The sequence below is a fragment of the Apteryx mantelli genome, unplaced genomic scaffold (genome assembly GCF_036417845.1).
Source record: "Apteryx mantelli isolate bAptMan1 unplaced genomic scaffold, bAptMan1.hap1 HAP1_SCAFFOLD_44, whole genome shotgun sequence".
NCBI lineage: Eukaryota > Metazoa > Chordata > Aves > Apterygiformes > Apterygidae > Apteryx > Apteryx mantelli.
Window position 1 is genome coordinate 1,998,381 of NW_027118782.1, and position 23,047 is coordinate 2,021,427.

Below are 23,047 nucleotides of genomic sequence, written 5' to 3' on the forward strand. Positions count from 1 at the left end.
GTGGTCCTAGCTATGAAACAGGCTTGGAGGAAGAAGGCAGTCTTTAAGAGATTAAGTAAATTGCCCAAGATTACAAAGCAGAGCAATGGCATAGTTTGGCTTTGAACCCATGTTTCTCGTATCCAGCTCGAACAATCTAGTCAGAGAATCATGTTTCAGCAGACACTTAGGAGAGCTGTTCAGGTTCTTCCAGCTAAGAATTTTGCACTACTACATCCTCTTTTTTTTCTTGCAAAATTAAAAAAAAAATAGTTACTCTCACACTCCACAGACTTCTGATCTCACCAAATAATAGAAAATCCCCCTCGCTTGCTAGACTTCACAATCCTGAAAACAATAGTATGATATTCAGTAGTGTCATTATCCAGACATCGAGGGACAAAAAGGAAACAACGACCTCCGCACAGAAACATTTCAGAGCGATCTGGATTCCCACATGTGTTTTGGGATACTAATTTTAAATTCATATCTGGGATATTTTGTGAACATTTCTCATTAGATAAATAATCGCTACAGATTCTACCTCTCTGCAACAGTGCTATTCAACAGATGACTGTTTAACAGGCCAGGGTGATCTACTTTCCTTAGCACACAGTCTGTTAACAACGGCATACAAAAAGGAAAACTGAGATCCAACTGAGAGGTTGTTTGAACGGCCTGCGGTGGGTTTGTCACAAGCTATTTGCTGCTCACATGGGAAATCAATTTCGATATGTAGCGGTGAGCTTCGCCATCTCTCTATTCACTAAGAATCACAGGCAGTTCTTATACGGTATGCTAAGCACATTCAAAAAAATTTAATCCGACTGCCAGTCTGGCACTAATCTCATTCTCAGAAACGCTCATGCCCCAGACAGTTGAGACCATTCCAGATCAGGGGCATCCAAGTAGGCTGTATATTTGCTCTTGTGTTGAAATAGCATGGTAATGGATATTTCAGTTTAAACTTTATTATTTCAGTAGCGCTGTTGGGAAGGACTTAATATGGATTCAGGAGATTTGGGTTCATCATCTGCTTCTGCAATAAGAACTCACGTGACCTTGGACAAGTCAAATAGTTAATTCTGTCATCTAGGCAATGGAAGTGTGGCTTTAAAATCTAAAGATCAACAAGGAACAGAGACTACATTTCTTTTATACTTTTTCCCCCATGAAGTCTTGCGCTAGTTCTAGTGTCCTTACTAATTATTTATTTTTATTCAAACTTCTCAAAAAATAGGCTTGTGAAAATCTTTACAGAATTTAACAGAAACTAATACTCTTTTGTATTTCCATCTAAGCATAAGGTAGTAGAAAATTACTCTTCTTTTGATTGCAAGCGGAGATTTATTTTTTTCCCCTGCCCAAAATACAACCAAATCACTTTACTCTCTCCACAGTGTGGACAACCTGGATTTGAATTGTGAATTTTGCACACCCATCTTAACAAAGAGGATGCTGGAGACTTAGCTCCCCCTGCAGTCTAATATGTCTGAACCATACAACGACGCTGTTTGACACTGAAGTGACACTGATACAGAGGCCTCTGACTAAGCATAAAGGATATTCCTGGAACTTCAGGTACATCTGTTCACACATCAGATTGCTCCATATGCTGGAGATCTCAAACTGTAAGAAGGATTATCACCTGAACTCTACTGCTAAGGAGTAGCCACATATTAACTCTTATTCCATACCATTGTGGAATGATACCATTTGCTCACAGCACAAATATGTGGCTGGCATATTTCACTAACAAGAGACAAACAGAATGATCTCTGAATTACTGTACTTCACTTTTTCTTTGGATCATTTTTTACTTCACTTCACTCAATAGTCAAGAACAAAAAGAAGGTTACAAACTTATAGTATAGTAAGCGCAAAGGATTATAAGTGGTGGCTGCTGCTGTAAAACACAAGAGATTCACCAGAATGAAACAGGCTGAGTTTGTTCTGAGCATGTGCTAAATTGTATCCCACTGCTTGGCATCACATCCCTAGGTTGTCAATTGAAGCTACTGAACATCCAGACCATACATTATGAGCTTCTGTTTCCTAAATGAAACAATGCAGCTCTGCTGGACAATGCGGCTGAGGGCACATCAACACTAGAGGGGGACAAAGCATCGCGCTTGAGGAATACGTTCTACATTACCTTCTCGGGGTGATGATTAGAAAACCCCCTGTCGGCGCAATGGTTTAGGATTCCCACACTTACTGCAACAGTGCAGTAAAGTGAATGCAAGATAGTAATCCTGTTTGAGCAGACAACAAGCAAGCTAGCCTATTTTACTAATGTGCACCACTACAATTCATTAGAGCTTCAGAATTCCAAGAAATTATCTAACTAGCTGATTAATATTTACCTGGGATCTAATGATAAAAAGAGATCTTTTCAGCTCAGTTTAAGGTGCAGTACTTCCCAAGAAACATCCAAGAAGGCAAAAGTCTTGAAAACAACATAAGCCTTTGGGCAAAAGACCATCTTTTTGTTCCCCTAATTCAGGGCCTGATGCTGTTATCCAGGATGGAACTCCAACATATCACCAGAAGCTATTAAGTAACAACATACAAAAGAGTAATATATACTTTAAGAAAAAGAGCAAAATTTGTGGTAGCCATTAGGCACATCTTGTTCCATTGGGTGGGACGAATTCAACATACAAAGGGCAAAGTGCCAACCTACCGCCTTTCCGCAGCAGATAGATGGGCACAACACAGAGCATCACATGCTGGATGTAGTAAATTTCCATTTCAAATGGGAGCTGAGGAATAAGGAAAATATTTGTAAATATTTTTCATTATTAACACCTGAGTCACAAGGAACCATTTTTAAGAAGGAAAACTGCTCCTCATGCCCCACAAGAATCCCTTCATTTAAGTTCTTCTGTCACTGTGTATATTAACAAAGTGATGACAGACATTAATGGTCAGTGCTTTGAAAACGCAGCTATCTGTACCCGTCCCATCCTCCTTGCCGCTAACACAATACAGTGCTTCTAGCAGAGAATTCGCAAAATTAGCCAGAGGCACAATAAAGGAGGAATAACATAAGATAACATAAGCTTGCTCTCTTCCTTTTCCTAGTTAGCATAAATTACCAACAACAATGCAAAAAAGCAAAGTAATCAAACACCCCCCACATGGCAGCAGCCTATTTACAAAAAAAGTTAACTGCTAGCTTGCAAGTGATAGAAGGCTATAAAGCAGGTATTTTAAAATCATTGTAATGAAAAATAAGTTATTGCTGGGAGAGCCTGTGCAAAAATTTTCAAAAGACCTGATTTAGCAAACTGCACACATGTGCAAAACTACTGCGCTTCTCTTAAAACCAATAAAATTCAAAATAGATGAATACCAGTCAATCTTCAAGCTGCAGAAGAATGCATATAAACAAGTTACCTGTTAGCAGATGAGCAATACCTGATTTACCACTAACAACTTTTGAGAAATTACTGTTAGACATTTGTCTGTTTAGTTGAATTCATGTTTCCTCTCACAGGAGAGGTCAGACAGACTGTGCTAAAATAATACTGTTCTAAAATTAACCTGAACCAGAGCCCAACTAATTCTAATTCTAGCTCTGTACGAGTTAGAAAAAGTAATACACTATACCTGAAAGTTATTCCCATCTCCTGTAAGTGTTTTTGTCTACATCCATTTGTTACAAAAAAAAAAAAAAAAAAGGCTCAAACTAGACCATAACACATTTAAAATTGAACAATGGCAGGAAAATTTCAAATTCAAACTTCAGAATCCAAGTTGTTGTTGCAGTTCACTTAAAAGGCTGAAAAGACATACTTTTCTAATATATTTCAGATGTGAAAATTGGACAGTACCCTTACTTGAGTCTGAAATCTCACAGGAATAATGCAAAGCCAAATCATTAGCTTTGGTTTAAATGCAGGCTCATTTTAAATGCTAAAATGCTAAAGTGACTCCGGATGCAAGTATTACTATCATGGCTTGTCTGTTCAAAAAAAAAAAAAAAAACAAAAAACCAACCCCCCACCCCCCCAAAAAAATCTGCATCAGCAGAAGTCAGAGATTGAAACAGTTCAATTTTCTTCCTAAATAAGTCAATAAAGAGCAGGTAAATACTACAGTGATGTTTTAAAGTCTACAATTTTTTTAAATCCAATTTTGAATGTAAAAGCTGTTAAACCCAACAGCTGGATTCCATTAGTCCTGGCATCCCCCAGCTGAATACTTTAAACACTATCAGTGTCCTGATCGCAAACTCCAACATGTTCAGCCAGCTCTTGGGAGAGTAAGCTAAAGGATCTTCCATACAAGCTGTTGGGTTAATTTGCTCCCAGTATTCTGTATCAAAACATAAAACCAACCAAGATAATAGTATGCAAAAGCAAGAACTTCACAGAAATTCTGAAGTTTCTTCAATATTAATCTTTCTTTTGTCTCCTGTATTACCTGTTGAAAGACACCTAGGGCAAAATAAGGAAATCAAACAAGAAGATTTGAAAAGAGGCTAACGCAGCTTTAGTAATGGAAAAAAATCCCTGTACCTCTCCCAGCTGGAATACGCACACTTCAGAAACAATAGCTCCTAATAGAAACAATACAACACGAGGCACTCAGTCCCTGCCAAGGAGCCTTCTCTAGGATCCTGTGGTTTCATAAGGGCTTCTGCACTCGCCGAGTTGTGAGGGTCAGTTACACAAACATCACACTCAGGACACTTCTGAGAACAGAGTAACAGTTATTTTGCCGCAGTAGTGTGGACAGTAACTTTTTGTGTAAAACAAAATAACATTTTTTTGCTGTGAAAGATTGATTGTTCTGAAGCCTGGCTAATTATGCAAGTGCACTTCCTGGTATGGAACTGACAACGCAGACTTCTCTGTACAGCCAGGCACTCAAGCTGTACAGCCAGGCTACAATAAAGAGAAAAGAACAAACACAAAAGATTAACTGTAAAGTGGTACAGAACAACTGACTCATCCGGCTCTAAAGGTCTGGTGTGTAAATTGTTTTATCAATAAACACTCATTCACAGATAGCAGATGGGTATCTTGAATGTGCAACAAGAATTTGCAAGTGGAGACAACATAGAAAGGATCACCCATCAATCCAGGATTTTAAAAACCTCTTCATGAAAACAAATCAGCAGTTTAGAATGTGATCAAGTTTGAGATATCCAAAAATCAAAGCAACACTTATTCACAGAACACAAAGGAGCTCAGAATACTGCCTCCTGAGTTAATTCACCATCAATTCATTTGATGGTATGCAGCTGCAAAGGCCATGAGGATCTAAATCCAGACTCCAACAAACTAAAGTAGACCCTTGCCACAGGCCCCAACAGACGTGTCTTCTCCCATCAGATGCCTTTGGTGGAACACAGCAGCCACTCTCAAGAGCAACAAGGAATTCCCTAGTAACAGACCAATGTCTTGATGGTGTATTTCTTTATCCACACCTGTCCCCACAGTCAGAAACATTGAATGTTCATTACCAAGATGGACCACTCTGAACTCTGTATATTAATTTTCAATCTGTTTGCTGACTGTTTGCCCTAAACTCCTCTCTCCCTTGCAGGCTGCTAGCATCACTCTTCCTGCATTTCACCTTGTTTCCCTTCTCAGGGCATTAAAACAAATAAAGGTACAAGACAAAATGACAAATTATCCATTTCTTCTACTAACTCATATTCTAGGCTCTTAACAGTCTAAATGAACACAGAGTACAGGCTGCCCTGTTACTCAAGATAATAGGTTCTTTTCCTTTAAAGGTTCCTACTCGAAGAAAAATCTGTTCATTGTCCAGTCACTGGTTTTAACATTGGTATAAAATCGTGCCATGTTCAAAACACAACCTAATACTGACATACACAATTCTTCAAACAGGCATACAAAATCCAGAGTACTATGTTAGCATATTTTGAAATAAACATTCAGACTATTCAGTTTTTACATTTTCTGATGAAATTTGGTTAGAAGATATATATATGGTGTTTTGTTTTTCCAGGAAGAGTTCAGCTCAAAGTAGCCACATCTGCTGCTTGCCCCCACATCAGCCCAGTATGGTGCAGATTCAAAAGTGCCACATTCCCAGGAGACTTGCTAAGGGCTCACTGGAGACGTACCAAGAATAAATAGTGAGCAGGCAGTAAGTTTTCATCCCAGGAACAGGTAAGTTACGTTCAGTGGTCTAGCTAAACTCTTAGCAGCCACTTCTACTGCTTGTGAGACTGCAGAAAAGAGAAACTATGTGATGAAGGATTAGAACTCGCCTCTGTCTTTTATCTGAGCAAGAAAAGTCACAGCCATCAACAGCAGTCCTCTGAGCACGTAACGGATGCCCTAACTTAAACCAGCTATTGCCCTAAGGAAACAATTAGGTCTTTCCATTGACTGCACTAAGATTTAGAAAAAGCTCTTCAAAACTATAGGCTTCTGGGCTGAACTCTATTCGAAGTGCTGATATTTAGATGCGAGTTCCTCCCTGCCCTGCAAAGTGTGGCAACTAGTGTAAACCCACTTCAACTCAGCAGTTGGTTTTCAGTGGAATAGGAGGTTGCTACTTTGCTCTATTTTCTGAAAGCAGTACTCCTCCCTCTGTTAATTATTTATTCCTTGGTTTTATATTTGCAACAACAGCACAAGCACCATGTTGTGCAAGAACTCTCCCTCCACCATCCCCTACAAAGACTGCAGGATATGACAGAAAAAGGGACAAAAGTCATTCAACTCTGCCCTTTTCTATAGCACACCCAGCAGGAAGGCTAGGTGTCTGCAGGAAACATAACTGGCATTCTGTACCAGTAGCTTTCCTAGACACAGTCAGTAACCCAGATTCATAACTTATAATTAAGGACTAGTTTCCTAGACAGGGTCAGTAATCCACAAATAAACCACAAGCAGATTTTTTAATTTAACCTGAAAAGCAAACCACAGTATATGGGAAATGGGAGATAGGGGCTGTGTGTGTGTGTGTGTGTGTGTGTGTGTAGCTGTACAATGCAGAAATCATGGGGCAAACAGCTACTAGGCCCATGTAACAGATGTTGGTTACTTCTCAACATACTCAGGATAGCAAATAACTTACTTGGCAGAGGAGAGACAGCTGCCAGAGAAGTTTAGGAGAATGGTCTAAGGACAGACGTGGAAGTCTTTAAAAAGAAAAAAAAAATCCAAAACAAAAACACAAGTGGCCTTCAGAAAACAGATTATTTCCAGTCCTGCTAGGACTCATTTCTCAAGCAGACATCCAAACTGGCAAGTAGCCAAGAAGTTGACCAGGGCTCAAGTTACTGTTACACTATTCAGCCAATTTACAGCTCAGGCACCAGTTTGTCCACCTGGCATAGATCAGATAAGGGATTCCCACATACCTGAGTGAGGCAAAAATAAAGATATGCTAATGTTGGCATTAATGTCAACAGCAAAGCCACTTAAAATAAGTGAGTAACAGGGCTGTAGCTAAGTATCAGGCACCCATCCGTGTGACATCTGTGCTAAGGTCTCAACCAGTTTCCCCAGATTTTATTTGCAACAATTCCTTTTCTGATATTTTAGGGGCAGCTTGTTGCATTCAGATTTCCTGCCATACACCTGCTTGTCTGTAACTGATACAAATACATATTGACGAGTGTCATCCCCCCCACCCAAAAAACCCTAATCTCAATTTCAAGTAGGCATCTGCCATCGTCTACACAATCCAGTCAGTAGAGAGAATTATAATATAATCCCTTAAGGTAGCATTAATTGATCAGTTCTATCCAGTTTTATCTAGTTCTCATTTTCAATTAATCCTATGAGGGTGGGCATATATACACAGAGGGAGAGAATCAGAATCTGCATCTGCTACCAAAGGGAAGCGTTAGCATGCACAAGCACAGTCATGAGATTTATAAAGAGAATCTGTTTGTGCTGAAGATTAGTAGAGTTAAGACATGGTGGAACACAGGACTAGGAATAACACCTTGCTACAGGGATGGAGGGGATCAGAAACATAACAAAACAAGAACAACTATATTTTTACTAGTATACAAATGTCAGAAAATCCAGCTAGAGCAAACCCCCAGGATTCCAACTCATGACATACCCAAACGCTGCTAACTTGAGAAGGAATTTTTTTCTTGGCCTGTCACTACAGAGGATGAAGCTGACCAAGAAAGTTAGGAAAATGCAGTTGTTCAATGCACTGCTGAGCTCAACGGTATGCGTTTATTTTAACTTTTATTAGTGTTTTCCTTATTTGACCAGTGCTAGATTTGATGTTTATTGTATCTCATAAAAAGGCATCCCAGTCTCCTGGTCACTCAATCTGATCGTACAAACCAGCTTACATGTAATGACTTTAGGGACACAATCAGGCATCTGTAGAACTGAGTCCAAGATAGAAGATGTCAGTTTGGTACAATCTCTCAAGGTGATGGGAAGCAACAGTCTCCTGTTTCCTTGATCTCACTGATCTCAGAACTCTCTCCCACCTACCTGCCCATAAGCATGATCTCCCTCCCCCACTTTTAAATGAGTAGTTGGGTCAGGTGTCCAGCTTCTCATGCTCTTACTTTCTGCCAGACGCTATCTATTACAACTCTTTACAGATGTAACTAGCTATACAAATTTTTTATATCAACCATGTATACAGTAAAATATATGTCTTAAAATATCACAAAACTGAAATAAAAAGTTGAGGCATAAAATGATGACCATTCCTGACTGAGTCAAAAGCTTTTCAGGAAGGCATTACAAATCAGAGCAGAGGAGCAGAGAGCATGGACAAATTCACTGCACTTTTTTTTGAACTTCCTACTAAGTGTTAAGAGTTATTCAGTGCTTTCAGGAAAATGTCATTGTAGACAATTGCAATGACAGTTATAGAGCAGAATGCGTGTCTACCAAGAGATAATTTGGGCCAAAGCTGCAGTGCTATAAAACATCACCCATATTATCTTGTGCCAGAAGACACACAGAAAAGAGACCGGCCTAGCAAGCAGCTGTTAAGCCAAAAATATCTTAGAGCTGTATTTATTCCAAAAATATTTTCTCTTGGACATAGTCCTTTGGCTCCTCTACCTCTAGTTAAGGGCAGAATTTTATATAAGTAGTCTGTATTTTTCCTGTTCAATCACTACTGCCCAAATATAAATGAGATCTACTATAATATCAGAGAAAATACAAGCTAATGATTTATTAAAACATTTCAACATTAGTATTTTAACCTTAAAAGGTTACTCCTAAAAATCCGATAGAAATCAGAAAGCTACCTAATTTGAAATATGAAATGAGAAGTATTCGATTATCAAGAAATCATATTTGAATTTTTCATTTAATGCCCTTTCTATTCAGCAGTAACTAGTTTTAGGAAAAACAATTGCAAACTGAAAATAAGCATTTCTAGTATGAAAAAGAATATGTGTAGTTACCAGATTAGGAAGGACAACCTAAATCTTGAAGAAACTCTAGGCTTACGCTACTGAATACACTGAAATCTGAGAATGATGATCAAGCCTTCTGTGCATGTGTGTCTTATGCTGTATGGAAGATTATTTCTAACGTGCAAAAGCCTACAGATGAACGCCATTAATATCCTTTCTCTGGTAACTAAATCCTGTCTCAGTGCAAAGTTTCATAGTCTTAAAGAAGGGAAGGAAGAGACCATGTACAAATCCATAATAAAATCTTCAGTTTTCAGGTCTCCTAGCTACCAGTGTGGCCAATCAACATATCATCCATAAAATTCAATATGGAAGCAGATTTTTATACTTAATCCTACTAAGACTGTCAAGATTTGCAAATGGACAACCACTTGTAAGATCTGCAATGGCAACTTCAGACTCCAGTAATATAGATAAGTAATAATCTTGCTAATAATATAATTAATTCATATGCTATACAGATACAGATATGAACATTTTATCCAGACACCATATATATGTAAGCAGGTAAAGTTAAGAGTGAACACTATCTTAGAAGAAACATTTAAATAACTGCAACAAAAAAAATTCTTGCAAAGAAGTCAAAGGTATCTTTACTTGAAAAAAAATGAGCAAGCATGTGTACATACATACATACGTACCCATATGTGCATGCATTAACAGCTCTTAAAAATAATCCTTAGAAATATTTTATCCGGCTCAGATTCAGGACAACTTTTCTTAGCATTAATTCTTGATAGGTTTGAGTATTACTAAGGACACCAACAGGCTAATTTTTCTTCCAGAAGACAGGAATTTTGTGGCAGTTTTGAAAACTTGGAGGAAGAAACCCTGCTGTGCCTAATTTGGGGGGAGAGCAGGTGACAGACACCAACAACACTGGGCATTTTCCAGGCCTGAGGAATCTCCCATACTCATGTGTACCCATTTCTAGTTGTTTTAGTCTCCCACTACAGCATTTTAACCATGGGCCACATGCTTTCCTTGAAGCTGCTTTCAAAGCCATCATGTTCACTGTCAGTTTAAAGATCAAGGTGGAACCGACAAAGAACTTTGTTCCACACTTCCACTCTCCACGTTATTAACTCTCCACATGGATTTATAAGCACAATCACAAAAAATTCCAAGACTAGTATTTTGGATCCATTCTAGTGACCTGTACCAGGAATTTACAGGCTGGTAAAGTGGACTGTGAATTTTCCTAAAACCAAATATATTTACTTAGCATTCACTTTGATCGTAGGAGGGCTGTTATGTGACTTCACTCAGGAAAAAAGCTTATTGATTGAGGTAAATAACTTGAAGCAAAAAATCTAATTCAAACTATCATCTGTAGGACTAATAGCTCCCACCAGGCTGAAATAAAAGACCATATCTATAGCATATTCAAAGGCTTAAATGATGCTGACAGGCATACATCTACTAACAATCTAGCCTGCTTCAGTACCAATAATATCAAAACTTTGGCAGCAGAGATTTCAGCACCAACTATACAACTCGAACCCTGAATATGCCCTTGTATTAGCAGCCTACACAAACTGCATTGCCACATCTTCACTGGTCTTGCTTGCCAAAGTTTCCTAGATTAAACCTACCCTGGTTACGATACGATGCCACGGCTACATTCCTGAATGCACTGCTGCCACCCTACAAAAGAGCTTAGACTTTTGAATTAACCTAATCATGTGAAAGATATAAACTACTTTTTTTCATTAACTTTTTTTCCCCCATAATCAATTTACCCTGTAAAACACAAGGACAAAAGGTAGGGCAGTGTAGCAACCGACCTCCAAAAGAAGTCACGCTTGACAGCTCCATCTCACAACTTAGCCATTCTACAGCCTAACCTTCTTTTTACACTTAAATTTTATTTATAGTTTTACATGCACCTGCTTGAAAAGAAACTAGTTCTTCAGTTTCAGGCATTCAATACCGTTGTCTCAAACACCGTCAAAATACTTACAAAGAAAAAATTGCATTTCAGAAAGCAGTTTGTTTGCTCCAGCAATGTAGAAGAAACACCTTTTAGATAGCTTTACAAAAAGGACTGGGATGAAGAAAGGCAGCTACTTGCAAGTGTTAGTAATCTGACTACCATATTCAAAGTGGCAAGTTCTTCATAGTAAAAGAAGCAACTCAGTGATAATCTAGTACTTCAGAAAGATCTTAGCAAAAGAGCTAACTTACCTGCTTTGAGTGAAACACTCTCATCCCATCGTTTTCTCAGTGTCTTAGATATCTCTTCAATACACAAATCCAGCAGGTATTTATAGATCACTCAGATTCATTATGCAAACAGTATGTATCCTGCTGAATTTAATTAAGAGGGAGGAAATATTTGCAGAAACAAAGATATGGGAATAAAGAAGTTTTCCATGGCCAGTGAATTTACATGCAGCAAGAAATTTTAACTGTCAGAACTTGCTTAGTATTTTAGAAGTATACCTCCTAAACCAAATCTGTGTCATTTAGCCACCTCTAAAGACAGCTCAAGCAAGGGTCAAGCACGTTTCTAGAGAAAGCGTTGTAGAAACACACACAAGAGAAGGAAAGGTATAGTACACTCACCAGACGCGTGTTAACAACAGGAAACAGCAATGCCAAGAGGGCCCCATTTAACATATGCATCTGTAACCTTAGAAGAGAGATGAGACATTATTTTCACAGATTGGAAATGAAATGCAAATTTTTTTATGTAGTATGTCATATGTATATGTTATGTATAGTTATGTAGTATTTTATGTAGTATGTCTTTCATAAACGGTAGCAAGAGATTTGAGAAAATTCTGCTGGCTTGAATTTGAATAAAGCCACTGTTAACTGCAATAACCAGGATAAAAACTCTCTTTAAATAAACATTTAAATAATTTCCTGAAGTAGGACTGCTTTCTATAATGAACTTTGGATTCCTAGAAGGTTTGGACTGCCTGTTCATATTAATCCTGTTCATGGTCCAGGCTGCTAAATGGTTGAAATTGTGCTGTTCATTTTGCTTTCAGAGCTTAAAATAGATATTTGATGAAGTTTTTACTTCCATCCAACTCCATAAACGTACGTGACATCAAACTAAAGCTTCAGGAATTTGGAAGAAGTCTGATTTTTGAGTCACTTAAATAAAAGAAGAATTATATTTGTCAAGATGCAACAGTGAATCCCAAGAGAAGAACAGGGAAAGAAAGTAGTATTTAACTTACAGTGCTGTATTTCGTACAGCTTTCAGTCCTCTCTCCCTGAACCACTGTTGCATCAGGTGCACACAGAAGTAAGGTCAGAACTGTTTAAGTTTACTTTATATAAGAGATAAAGTAAGGCATAAAATTCATTATACAACCACTGCCTGTCATAAACTCTATTAAAAATTACAAAGTTTGTAAGTAACTTGAGGGGGGGGGGAAGAAAAGAAAAAAGGTATTACAATTCCAAAACAGTTCTTCAAATGTCATTTATACGTCAGGACCTCAGAAAACAGAAAGGCTCATTCTGAAGAAGAACAAATACTGCAGCCTCTGCCCTGCAACCAGGCCTTTGCAAATGCATAGTAACTCCAGGATTTCCTAGACACCAGACTTACTTTGCACGCTCTCTGAGATGAAGAGGCACTAGTACTGTATCTCTGTATTCAGCCTACTCCCTGCCCAAATAAGGAGCAGCAGGGAAAAGTTGCAGCCAGACAGTAGCACCTCCAAAACAATTCATGAGGCATGCCCCCAGCATCATATTTTCCAGGCACTGCCTAGACCAAGACAAGAAAGAGACGAGTGAACTGTCATGGTGGCAACTACAGCCATTCCTGATTATCATTCTGTCTGGGAAGTCCCATGACCCTCCCCACAACATGACTAGTGGTACCCCTATCATGCAATGCACGTGAGAGAGCGCCTTTGAGAACAAGAACTCTAAGACCCTATAGGCACAAACCTGTTAAAAGTATGGGCTGTTTACTGGACTCTACTGCACTAGTCCATTAGACCACTTCCTAAAATTAGTAACGATAAGCAATATTATAGAAAAGATTGCACACATTTGAGAAATAGCCAAATCAGTAAGAATTTGCTTTAACTATTTAACTTATCTCCGCATTTTAAAAAATAGACCCATACTGTACATATGGCCTTCCATGAAGATCAGCTACTAGTTTTTAGTGAAGATAATCAGAAAGTACAAGGCACATGACATAAATTAAACAAGCCCATAGGTTAATCTGCAGAAGGACACCTGTGCTCTCATCAACTAATGGATGTTGTTAGTGAGACCAAAGCCACCACCAGTACAAAAGAAACAAGGGTAAGTGGACTCAGCACCCACAATTGAAGCCATGATCCTTTTCAAGGTCTCATCTTTCAGTCCAACCAGTATGTCTTTCTAACTAAGGGATGGATGCATATCTTAATATTTTATGACTTAAGCCATGATCAACTTCTAAAGCACATCATGCAAGTAGACAGAAATGTAGCAAGGACAAGGCATTACCTGAGAAGAATCATTGCAACCCGGCACGGAGGACAGGCAAGAAGAAAAATCTGAAACATTAGGAAAAAAAAAAAAAAGAAAGAAATTAATGATACAATCTTATTTAAACTCTATTTTGTACATCTTTCTTCCCCAGTTTTGTATGTCACAGATCATTTCTAACTAGAAGGACTGTTTTACAGCAGAGCTGCAAAAGACTAAAAATCATGAACAAATTAAAAGGTCTAACATTACCTACATATACAAGGATTTAAGCAGTATGAGCAGCATCTAGGATTCAGCTTCTGCCAGTTCCTAAGAAGCAAGTCAAACTCTAGTCCATTTGAAATTCTGTCATTATTAAATATATATATATATATTTAGATATAGATATATCTAACTCTCTCTCAGGGCTTTTTGTAAAGCAGATTACTGTATTACCAATCACTTAGATCTTCAAGAGCTGGGTCCTGCACTGCTGAGGCAAAGGAGAGCTTTGTCATCATAAATGCTTGGTATTCAGCACAGCAGTGACCTTATCATGACCGGAGGATATCTCAGTATCCGTTCTATGGATAACCTTAGTAGTCATCTTTAAATATGCCTGTTGCCTTATTTCCATAGAGTATTTTTGAAGTACTGTTTAAATTTCACCAGTAATTAACTAGCTATTTCCTAAGATGAAAAGTAACATAATGCAGTGTGAGCAGCATATATCTGTTTCTTTTTATAGGCCAGACTCCTGTCATAAATACAACCTGGTTTAAATCTTTATGTAATAAAATATTGTTGATTAGCAACAGTCTCCCATCCAACTTTCAAGGATAACCGTCATCCTTTGATACTGTTGTCCAAACCTCTCACAGCAACTTAAAACACTTCATATCAGCAAGTTTTACTCAGAATACAAAGAAAAAAATGTGCAAGTGTTCAGTGCTAAATCCTCCCCCCCCTCCCCCCGCCATTTTTCTTTAATATTGCCCACTACTGGGAGGAAGGGGTGGGGGGGAAAATCCTACCTAGTTTAGTCTGCTCTGTGAGAGAAAGTATTTCAGTGAAAAATGGATCATGCTTTTTTCTTTGTTTCTAAAAGAAGTGCACAATAGATTATTTCATTGTCAGGCTACTAGTCAAATCATTAAATCCCTTCAAGTGAGAATATTTGAAGAACATATCTGCTTTGGGGACAAGTTGGATAAATTCAACAAACATATTTCTTTGAAGTGCTACAGGGCCTACCTGGCCAGGTAACTGATAGATGTTCAAATTAATTACTATCAGGTCATGTACTTGCTACAGCAACTACAGAAAGGTTGAAGCCTGGATCATTCTATTCAGCCCTTGTGTCTAAAAGGGCCTGTTATTACCATATGAATAAATGTGCACATTTCAAATATTTTATTTCCAGTGCAGGTTCCTAATATACAGCCATTTATTTCTCTAATCAACTTGTATGTTTTAATTCAAGTCCATCAGTCTCAATAACAGTTTAGAATGTACACACACTCACAGGAAAAAAAAAAATCTTTTTCCTTAGTCGTACAGAACTCTACAGCCTTCTATTCAAAAAGCAAGGCATTTCAACTCATCAAGGAAGGTTAAAGAGTAAGCGAACACAATGGATGCATGATGACAATCTGCTAGTTGAGGCTTTCTTTGCAAAGGCAAAAAAAAAAAAAAAAGTATATACCACAAAATCTTATGTGAGGTCTATATATCACCTTACACATTAAGGCCCATATGGCTTCTGGGAAAAGTGTCCAACGCTTACTAATTACATTTCATTATTCCATCGTTTGATATTTTTGCAACAGACTGTCTACTAACTAGACTAAAGTTCCTTCAGCTGTGGAGTATATCCCTTCTGTGGTGGACCATAAAATTTTCCCTTCTGTGGGGACCATAAAAGTTTTCTACAGGTCTTTTATAAGACCTAGTTTTTCCCATGCTCTTTGTATATATTAGTCAAACTTTTTAAACATTCCATGAGATAAGGCACTTAGAGTCCTACTAGTTTATTTGAAGCTTTAAATTCAGGTATCTTATGATTTCCTTACATTCATAAGTATGACAGAAGAGAGGTGTTACATTAGAAGCATTGTTCATACTTAAATGAAGAAAATTCTACTCCTCCAGTACATATTTTATTTTTTCTTTTTATCTCCTACATCTTAAAAAATATATATATATTTTTTCTCTGTGTACACAAAATAATCAAAACAGAAATGTGTCTTAATCACACCAGTCATTTATTTTTCTGACTGTAGAGCACTCCAATTACTGAACAGCAGAGGAAAAACTAGAGTACAACTCTATGTACCAGCTGAATCTTAATGTACCAGCTGAATCTCACCATTGTGGTGAAACAATAGCAAGTATTTAAAAAGTATGGTCGTAATAGTTACAAAGATTGAGACGAACACATCAGCCTAATCAAAAATACTTTACTGCCTCAGAGACAGGCAAAAAAGAGAAAAGGATTCACAGCTGCTCATTTTCAGGTCAGCTCTACAGCAACACACACAGTTTCAGGATTTGTGATGGCAAAAGAAATATTTAGTATTTTGAGCATGCAAGTCCCTCTGTTATGAGGGATCTTTCAGAAAAATGTGTTTGACTTCCATTTTTGGAAAGGATAGCAGGGAATTTAACTAGAATGTTTATGTTAAAACTTAAAGACAGTGGAATAGATCGTCAAATGTTTCAGCTTTAGCAATTTAATATCAAGCACTCTCTCTCTAAATACCTACTTTCCATGATAAATAAACCTCACCACCTCTTAAAAGGAACGCTTTACAGACCCCTTGTATCAGATTTACAAAAGATTATTTCACAGAGTACATTTAAACATTAGAGAGCATTATCATTCAGCTCACATAGTAATTAGCAGCCTGAAAATATCTCGTTCACAGCAGACACTCATAAGCTCTAACATATTGAGTGTTCACATACTCATCCCATAATAATATTACGTTTCACTTTCATACTGGAAACACCATCCTTAGCCTTTAGGTAGAAAACAGCCAAGTCTTATAAACTGAACAATATCATATTAAGTTAGTGACATGGCTGTGAAGAGTACCCAGCTTCTGTTTTCCTGGTGAAACTCTGAAGGTTTTACTTGCTCAGACTAGCAGAGACAATAGCCCCCATCCTAGCTGATACGTTGCAGACACAAGACAACATCTATTTTAAAGTACACTGAAGGAGGCTCTTCCACACACGTTTTTATCTGATCATCACTGCATACATTCAAGGCAGAATAGCTAAACTTTCAATTTAGAAAAAAGCTAAAGAAACAACCTCAATATCCCTCCTCATTTTGCCAGATGTGTTACCCATTACATTTTCGCATGTTACAAAGGAAAAGAAGGACAAAAGAATTAACTGGAAGCCCAAAATGTACAAAGTAACATTTTAGAGAGGAAAAATAAGCTATAAAACATCCATTGTTTGACATACTGAATTCTGGGCACAGTTCTAGTCATTCCCTTCCCTCTCACTTCTATACACACGCCACTGAAAATACAGCAGATTTGGGAAAGGGTTACAGAAGTCAACAAGAACGATCAAAATATATTGAATAGCTTCTATACATGGATCAACTTAACACATCAAGAATCTTCAACCTGAAAAAGATTTTGGGTGATGGGAGTGAGAGAAAGAGAAGATACAAAATCATGTGTGGTCTTAGGACTTGTTATCCGCGCGTTTCCTTAATGTGGGCACAGCACTGCGAGTCAGGATGCTTGAGAGACAGAAAGCAGCGTTTCAATCTTTCACCAGCACAGGATCAGGAGATTCTGAGATTCTTTTCAAGTAATAAACTACAAAGAAATTCAAAACACTGGTAAATCTGCAAACTGAAGTTCACTTCAAGCCTGAGGACCCAGAATAAAACAGAAGTCAGAAAGCCAGTCAAATTCCTAGTTGCTCTGCAAGGCCATAAATATCGTCCATCCCCATGGGAAATATTTCTGGCATGAAGAACTGCACGACCAGCACTCCCTCTGCACAAGCCCAAATACAAAGGTCACACCAGAACACATGACGGGTCAGCAGGGCTGTTATAAGTTGTAGACTGTAAGGAAGAGGCAGATTGCACTGCCTAACTATTCGTCTACTGAGAGGAGACCTGAAAGAGACTAAACTCATGGTTGCATTGAACCAACCCAAGAATCAGCCTATTCCACATTCCATTTCTTGAGCCATGCACCAAGAAAGAGGAGAAAGCTCCAAGTGATATCTGTAGGTCTGGGACAGACTGCAAAGAAGGAAAAGGATATTTCCCCCCCTGCACTAATATGCTTAAAAATTTTCTAGAGTGAACATATACGTGATCCAGTCATTCAGTATTTGATGGAGTTTCCAAGAAATACCATGTCTGAGTTCCTTAAACATCAGAGATCATTATTTTCTTAAATCTAATTTATTAGTCATCTGCATTACTGTGGTAGGTAGTAGAGCCTGTATGTAAAAGGACTATTCTGAAGACCATATCAAGATAATATTGCATGAGTTCATTCAGGAAAACTCCTGTAATCACAAACAGGATCACGTGAGAGACTACAGAGCTGCACAGGGATCAAAAGACAGAAACATCATGACCTAGAGCAAAACGTTTCTTCCTTTGGACTTAGATGCACTGTTCTCTCTACGAAGTAAACAGAACAAAGTCTATAAGGATTCACACCACTGTTAAGTGAGGTCAATGCAACATTTCTTTCCCTTGTGTATCAATCCTCTCCTCCCATGCAAAAAGCACAGAGAGATGAAAGGCAGTCTTCACTATTCCTATGGTAATGTATGAGAGGAGGCATTCTGTAGGACTTCAAAACTACTTTCAACTCTTCATTTGTCAACTAATCCAAAAGGAATATTTTGCAAAGTATGCCTTCCCTACCTTTAATTTCCTGGCAGCATTGGCAAGATAGCGATATGTAGCTATCACAAAGTATTACATTTGCCCTCCACAAATTCCTGTTAAGTTCCTTCCCTTTTAATCACTGGAAGCAAGCATAACCACTCAAAGGAAATAAGGAACTGGGAAAAACAGGTATTTTGTTTTATAAATTCATTTTTAGAAGTCAGAATTTACAAAAAAATTACTCCTTGACATTGCAATAATATCTCTAGGTAGAAGTCAAAAATAACATTCATGGAAAAAAGGCTAGATATCCACTGAAATAAAGTGGTATCTTGCAGCAGGTTTAGGGGCTTTGATTGATTCTATCAGTTTTCCTAGGGGCAAAAATATTAAAATGCATCCACATCTCAGAAGTGTGAAAAAAAAATCTAATATTGGAACAAACACCTAAAATTCACAGAAGACTGCAACTTTATGAAACCACAATGAACTATGTTAACATTAACCTGATGGCTCACTTAATATGAACTAATTTTCTAATCTGCATGCACTATGGTAACCCCTAATAGTATTTTCACTTCTTGCACTTTAAAGTATTACTTATGCTGCAATTATCAGATCAATTTTGAGATATCAGAGGTTTCCATTATTTGATTTTTCCAGTTCATACAGAAATAATTTTATTCAAACAATCTTTCACAGTTTGCAAATCTAGACTTCAGCAATGCGCAAGCGCACCAGTATGAGTTGGAAAGAGGTGAAGAACACAGTCAGACACACCTAGTTTTCTATTTTCCATTTAACTGTATTGCCAGATTGGACATGGTAAGAAAGGAAAGGAATTGGGGGGTGGGGGGGAGGTTGTTTGTTTGTTTGTTTTTTAATCCAGCGGTGCCTCTTTAGTACATTTGCTATGAATCACTTTTGGTGGAGGGGAAAAAAAAAGGCCATGATGCAAGCAGATTTTCCTAAATCAGCATTATTACAACCCCAGCATACTCAGATGTTGAGAGAAACTCAAACTTCAAGATGTAAATGTCCCAATATGTTGCCGGGCTACTACCTAGAGTAGCTAAAATTTACTACTTTATTTCTGCAGCTCTTGCATAACTTATGTTTTCCATGTTATGGAAACTATTCGGCTCGCTGGCCTCCATAACAGGGTCCGACCCTAGGTTCCTGCTGAGGCAGAAGTTTGAAGTCAGACTGGAGAGAAATAAAATTTAGTGATACACGTGTGGTAATTACAGCTCGAGCTGGGGGCCTCTGAAGAGGGACCCCGAACAAAGAAATCCCTGGGCAATTATACCCTTATAATCTAAATTCCCCACCCCTTAAGCGAGAGTTTGGACCAATAGTAATAGTTAGGTCTGGGTTCTTCCCCTTCTTCCTTGGGCCCCTTCATTGTCTCTAGGCAGGCTGTTTCTTTTCTTATCTTCAAGGCTGGCTACTCCTGCTGTCCATGTAACTTCTTTATCCCTCCAGCTTGAACCGGCTCTGGGGCCCCCTTTTACTTATCTAGGTAAAAATTCACAGCCCGAGGCCTAAGGCTTCAGCAAATTTAGCTACTAATGCTAAGCAAGTTATGCTAAGCAATTAATTCTAGACAGCTTCAGTCCAATATTCTCTAACATCCACTTCATTACCAATACTGACTAATTGATTGCACAGCTCTTGTTACCACTTTATGGGCAGCAAGCGTCCTATAGTCCTATGAGCTAATGTTGCATCACTGCTAAGGAATTTACATACCCTACTAATTAAGTTCTGGAACAGCAAGTTAATCGCTGTAAATGTCTTGAATATTTCTGTAAGGAGCTTGGTTTTCCCCTCTTAAAAGGATACCCATCTTCCTTAGACCTCTGGTACAACAAGAAAAAATGTTACCGTTCCTTTTTCAGGAAATACTCTCCAGGAGTGAAAGTAAGAACTGGCTTGATCTGATATAGCCTAGATCAGTTGCCTCAGATCCTTTGCCTTCTGCAAAGGGAGACTGAGAGTAAGAACTACATTGGTTTGATTTTTATTTGTTATTGCTATTAGACAGATGTTTTTATTATGGCAGCTTTTATGAAAGTCTTTTCGACATTCTTTTATTAATTTTTGAGCTTAAATTTTGTAAATTGTCCAGTGTTGAGGCTAGAGCAGTAGAGAAATTAAACAGAATAATAAAGGAGTTTGGGAGATGTCAAAAATAATTAGTCTCAGTGAAGGTGACTTCTAGATACATGTACAGGACTATTGGAAAATATAGCTCGTATCACAGATATCACAGTTCAATAATTGTTTATGAGTATTTCCATTATTCCAACAGCTACACAAACTGTATATTAAAGTGCATCTGCAAGCTAGACACAAGTCATTAAGTTACACAGTGTATCCACAGGTACTCAGCCAGCCCGGTTATTTCATCCCACAGACAAATGTGACACAGGTAACACTGATTTCCTTACCATTCGGCTTTTAAAATTAGAAAGTCAAAATCAAAATTCTGCACAAGCAGTAATTCATTTCTTCAACAACTTCACAAAACACATTTGCATCCCTGAAAAAAGCTTACCTGAAAAACTTACCTGTGAACTACATAGGTCCTTTAGCAATAGCCTGCTTTCATTAAGTTTGGTGAATTGGTAAATTGGTAAATTTTACCACTACTGTCACTGGAAACAGCATTTTCTATTTTTGAAGCAATAATCAGGTAAAGGTAACTAATGAGAGTTTTTATCTTTTGCCTTTCCAAGCAGGAAGTCTGACATTAGTATTTTCATTTGACTTTTGTTTCTTCAGAGATTTCAGTTCAGCCAGTTAAAAACTAAATCAGTATTAAAATGTTTATATCAATTCTTGACATTTGTACCCTTGCTATGCACTTTTGGTCCACAACTGACTATATAAAAATACTGCTTTGCAAGTATAAAGCTAAAGCAAACTTCCTGGTAATCACACATGGGCCTTACCTGCATCATAGTGACCACGTGACATGGATTCAGCAGGTAAATGACAGTCTTGGTAGCAAACTTGAACCCCACCTCCAGCCCAAAGACAAGACAGAGAGCCACCAGTAGCAGACTTTTGCCCAAGCTCTCCTGCTTAGCCTGGGGCTGCTGTAGCAGATGACCCTCCAGCTCCCTGAAATGCAGCTGCCTCAGCTTCCACAAGGACAGAAGGATCTCCACAAAACCCACACTGAGGAAGACCAAGCTCTCCAGCAGACGCTGCTGCCCGGAGAGAAAGGCAGCACATTCTGGCCCTCCATTGCCAGCAAAGTTGGCGTCCACCCCCCCGTACAGCCAGCCCAAGAGGTTACGGAGGCTGTAACGGGACATGGTGGGATAGCGCCTCTTCTCCTCCCCGTCACTATCTGGCAACAGGTAGGAGCAAGATGGAATCAAAGCCAAAATGCTGTTGGGCTGACGAAACACGAAAGGTAAGGACGTCCCCTCTGTAAACTCCTTCCCTCCCGAGCTTCAGGAGGAGCCAGCAGCCCAGCTCAGACCAGGGCTAAATTTGGGGGTTTCCTCTTGACGCCAGGACGGTAACTGCAAGCAACAGCCTGCAAGGGGAGAGGAGTTACAGGTGAAGGGGGTCACTGAACGGCGCCGCCAGCCCCTCGCCCCCAGACCCTCTACCCTCCCACCCCCGCTAACACCCCTCGCTCTCCCCCGCCTGAACGTTACAGGACTGCCCTTCTCCCCGGCCGGCACCACCACGCGCCCCGCCCCGCGGCCGCCTCTCTCCCCTTACCCGGCCCCAACGCCGTCCTGCTCGGCTCGCTCCCCTCGGCCTCGGCCTCGGCCTCCCCCACCTGCGCCCCCCGCCCCTCGGCAGCCCTGCGCGGCCAGCGGCGGCCGCTGACTGGACGCCGAACGCCCGCGATTGTCCGCCGAACGCCCGCTGATTGGACGCCCAGCGGCCCCTCGCCCGCGCGCCCAGCGGCCCCTCGCCCGCGCGCCGCGGTCGGCGCCCTCAGGGCAGCGGCAGCGGGGGCGGATATCGGCTCCGTTAGCGAGCGCGGCTCAGAGGCGGGCCCGGCGCCCCCCGCCACGGGGCTGGCCCTGGCGGGCGGGGAAGGAGGAAGCAGTGTTCCCCTCAGCGGCGGCGCCTACAAGCCCGAGCGGCCGGGCTGTGCCCACCGCTACCGCGTCCCGCGGCTCTCCCAGCCCCTTCCCAGTGCCGTAGCATCACCCCGCTGACGTGCCTGACTCGCACCGAAAAATGGACGAGCCCCCTGGATTGGCTGCGCTCGCCCGCCCGCTCCTCCCTCCGCCGCGGCTGCTCCCGCCTCTCGCAGCTGCCTCCCCCGCCGCTCTCCTTCGCTGCTACTTCTTCCTCTTCGTCCTCTGCTA

The 23,047-nt window shown here is 39.7% G+C and overlaps 1 protein-coding gene across 1 annotated transcript in view; it reads right to left on the minus strand.

Annotated features, from left to right (window-relative positions):
* The window catches only part of LOC136996578 (transmembrane protein 164-like), a 29,667-nt gene extending 7,640 nt beyond the window's left edge, over positions 1-22,027 (minus strand). Inside the window, exons 1-4 of the mRNA XM_067317475.1 lie at positions 21,659-22,027; positions 13,856-13,905; positions 11,954-12,020; positions 2,666-2,744 (exon numbers count right to left, since the gene is read on the minus strand). Coding sequence (XP_067173576.1) covers positions 2,666-2,744; positions 11,954-12,020; positions 13,856-13,905; positions 21,659-22,027 — 565 coding nt within the window. The remainder of the gene's footprint in view (positions 1-2,665; positions 2,745-11,953; positions 12,021-13,855; positions 13,906-21,658) is intronic.
* Between the last annotated feature and the right edge of the window lie 1,020 nt (positions 22,028-23,047).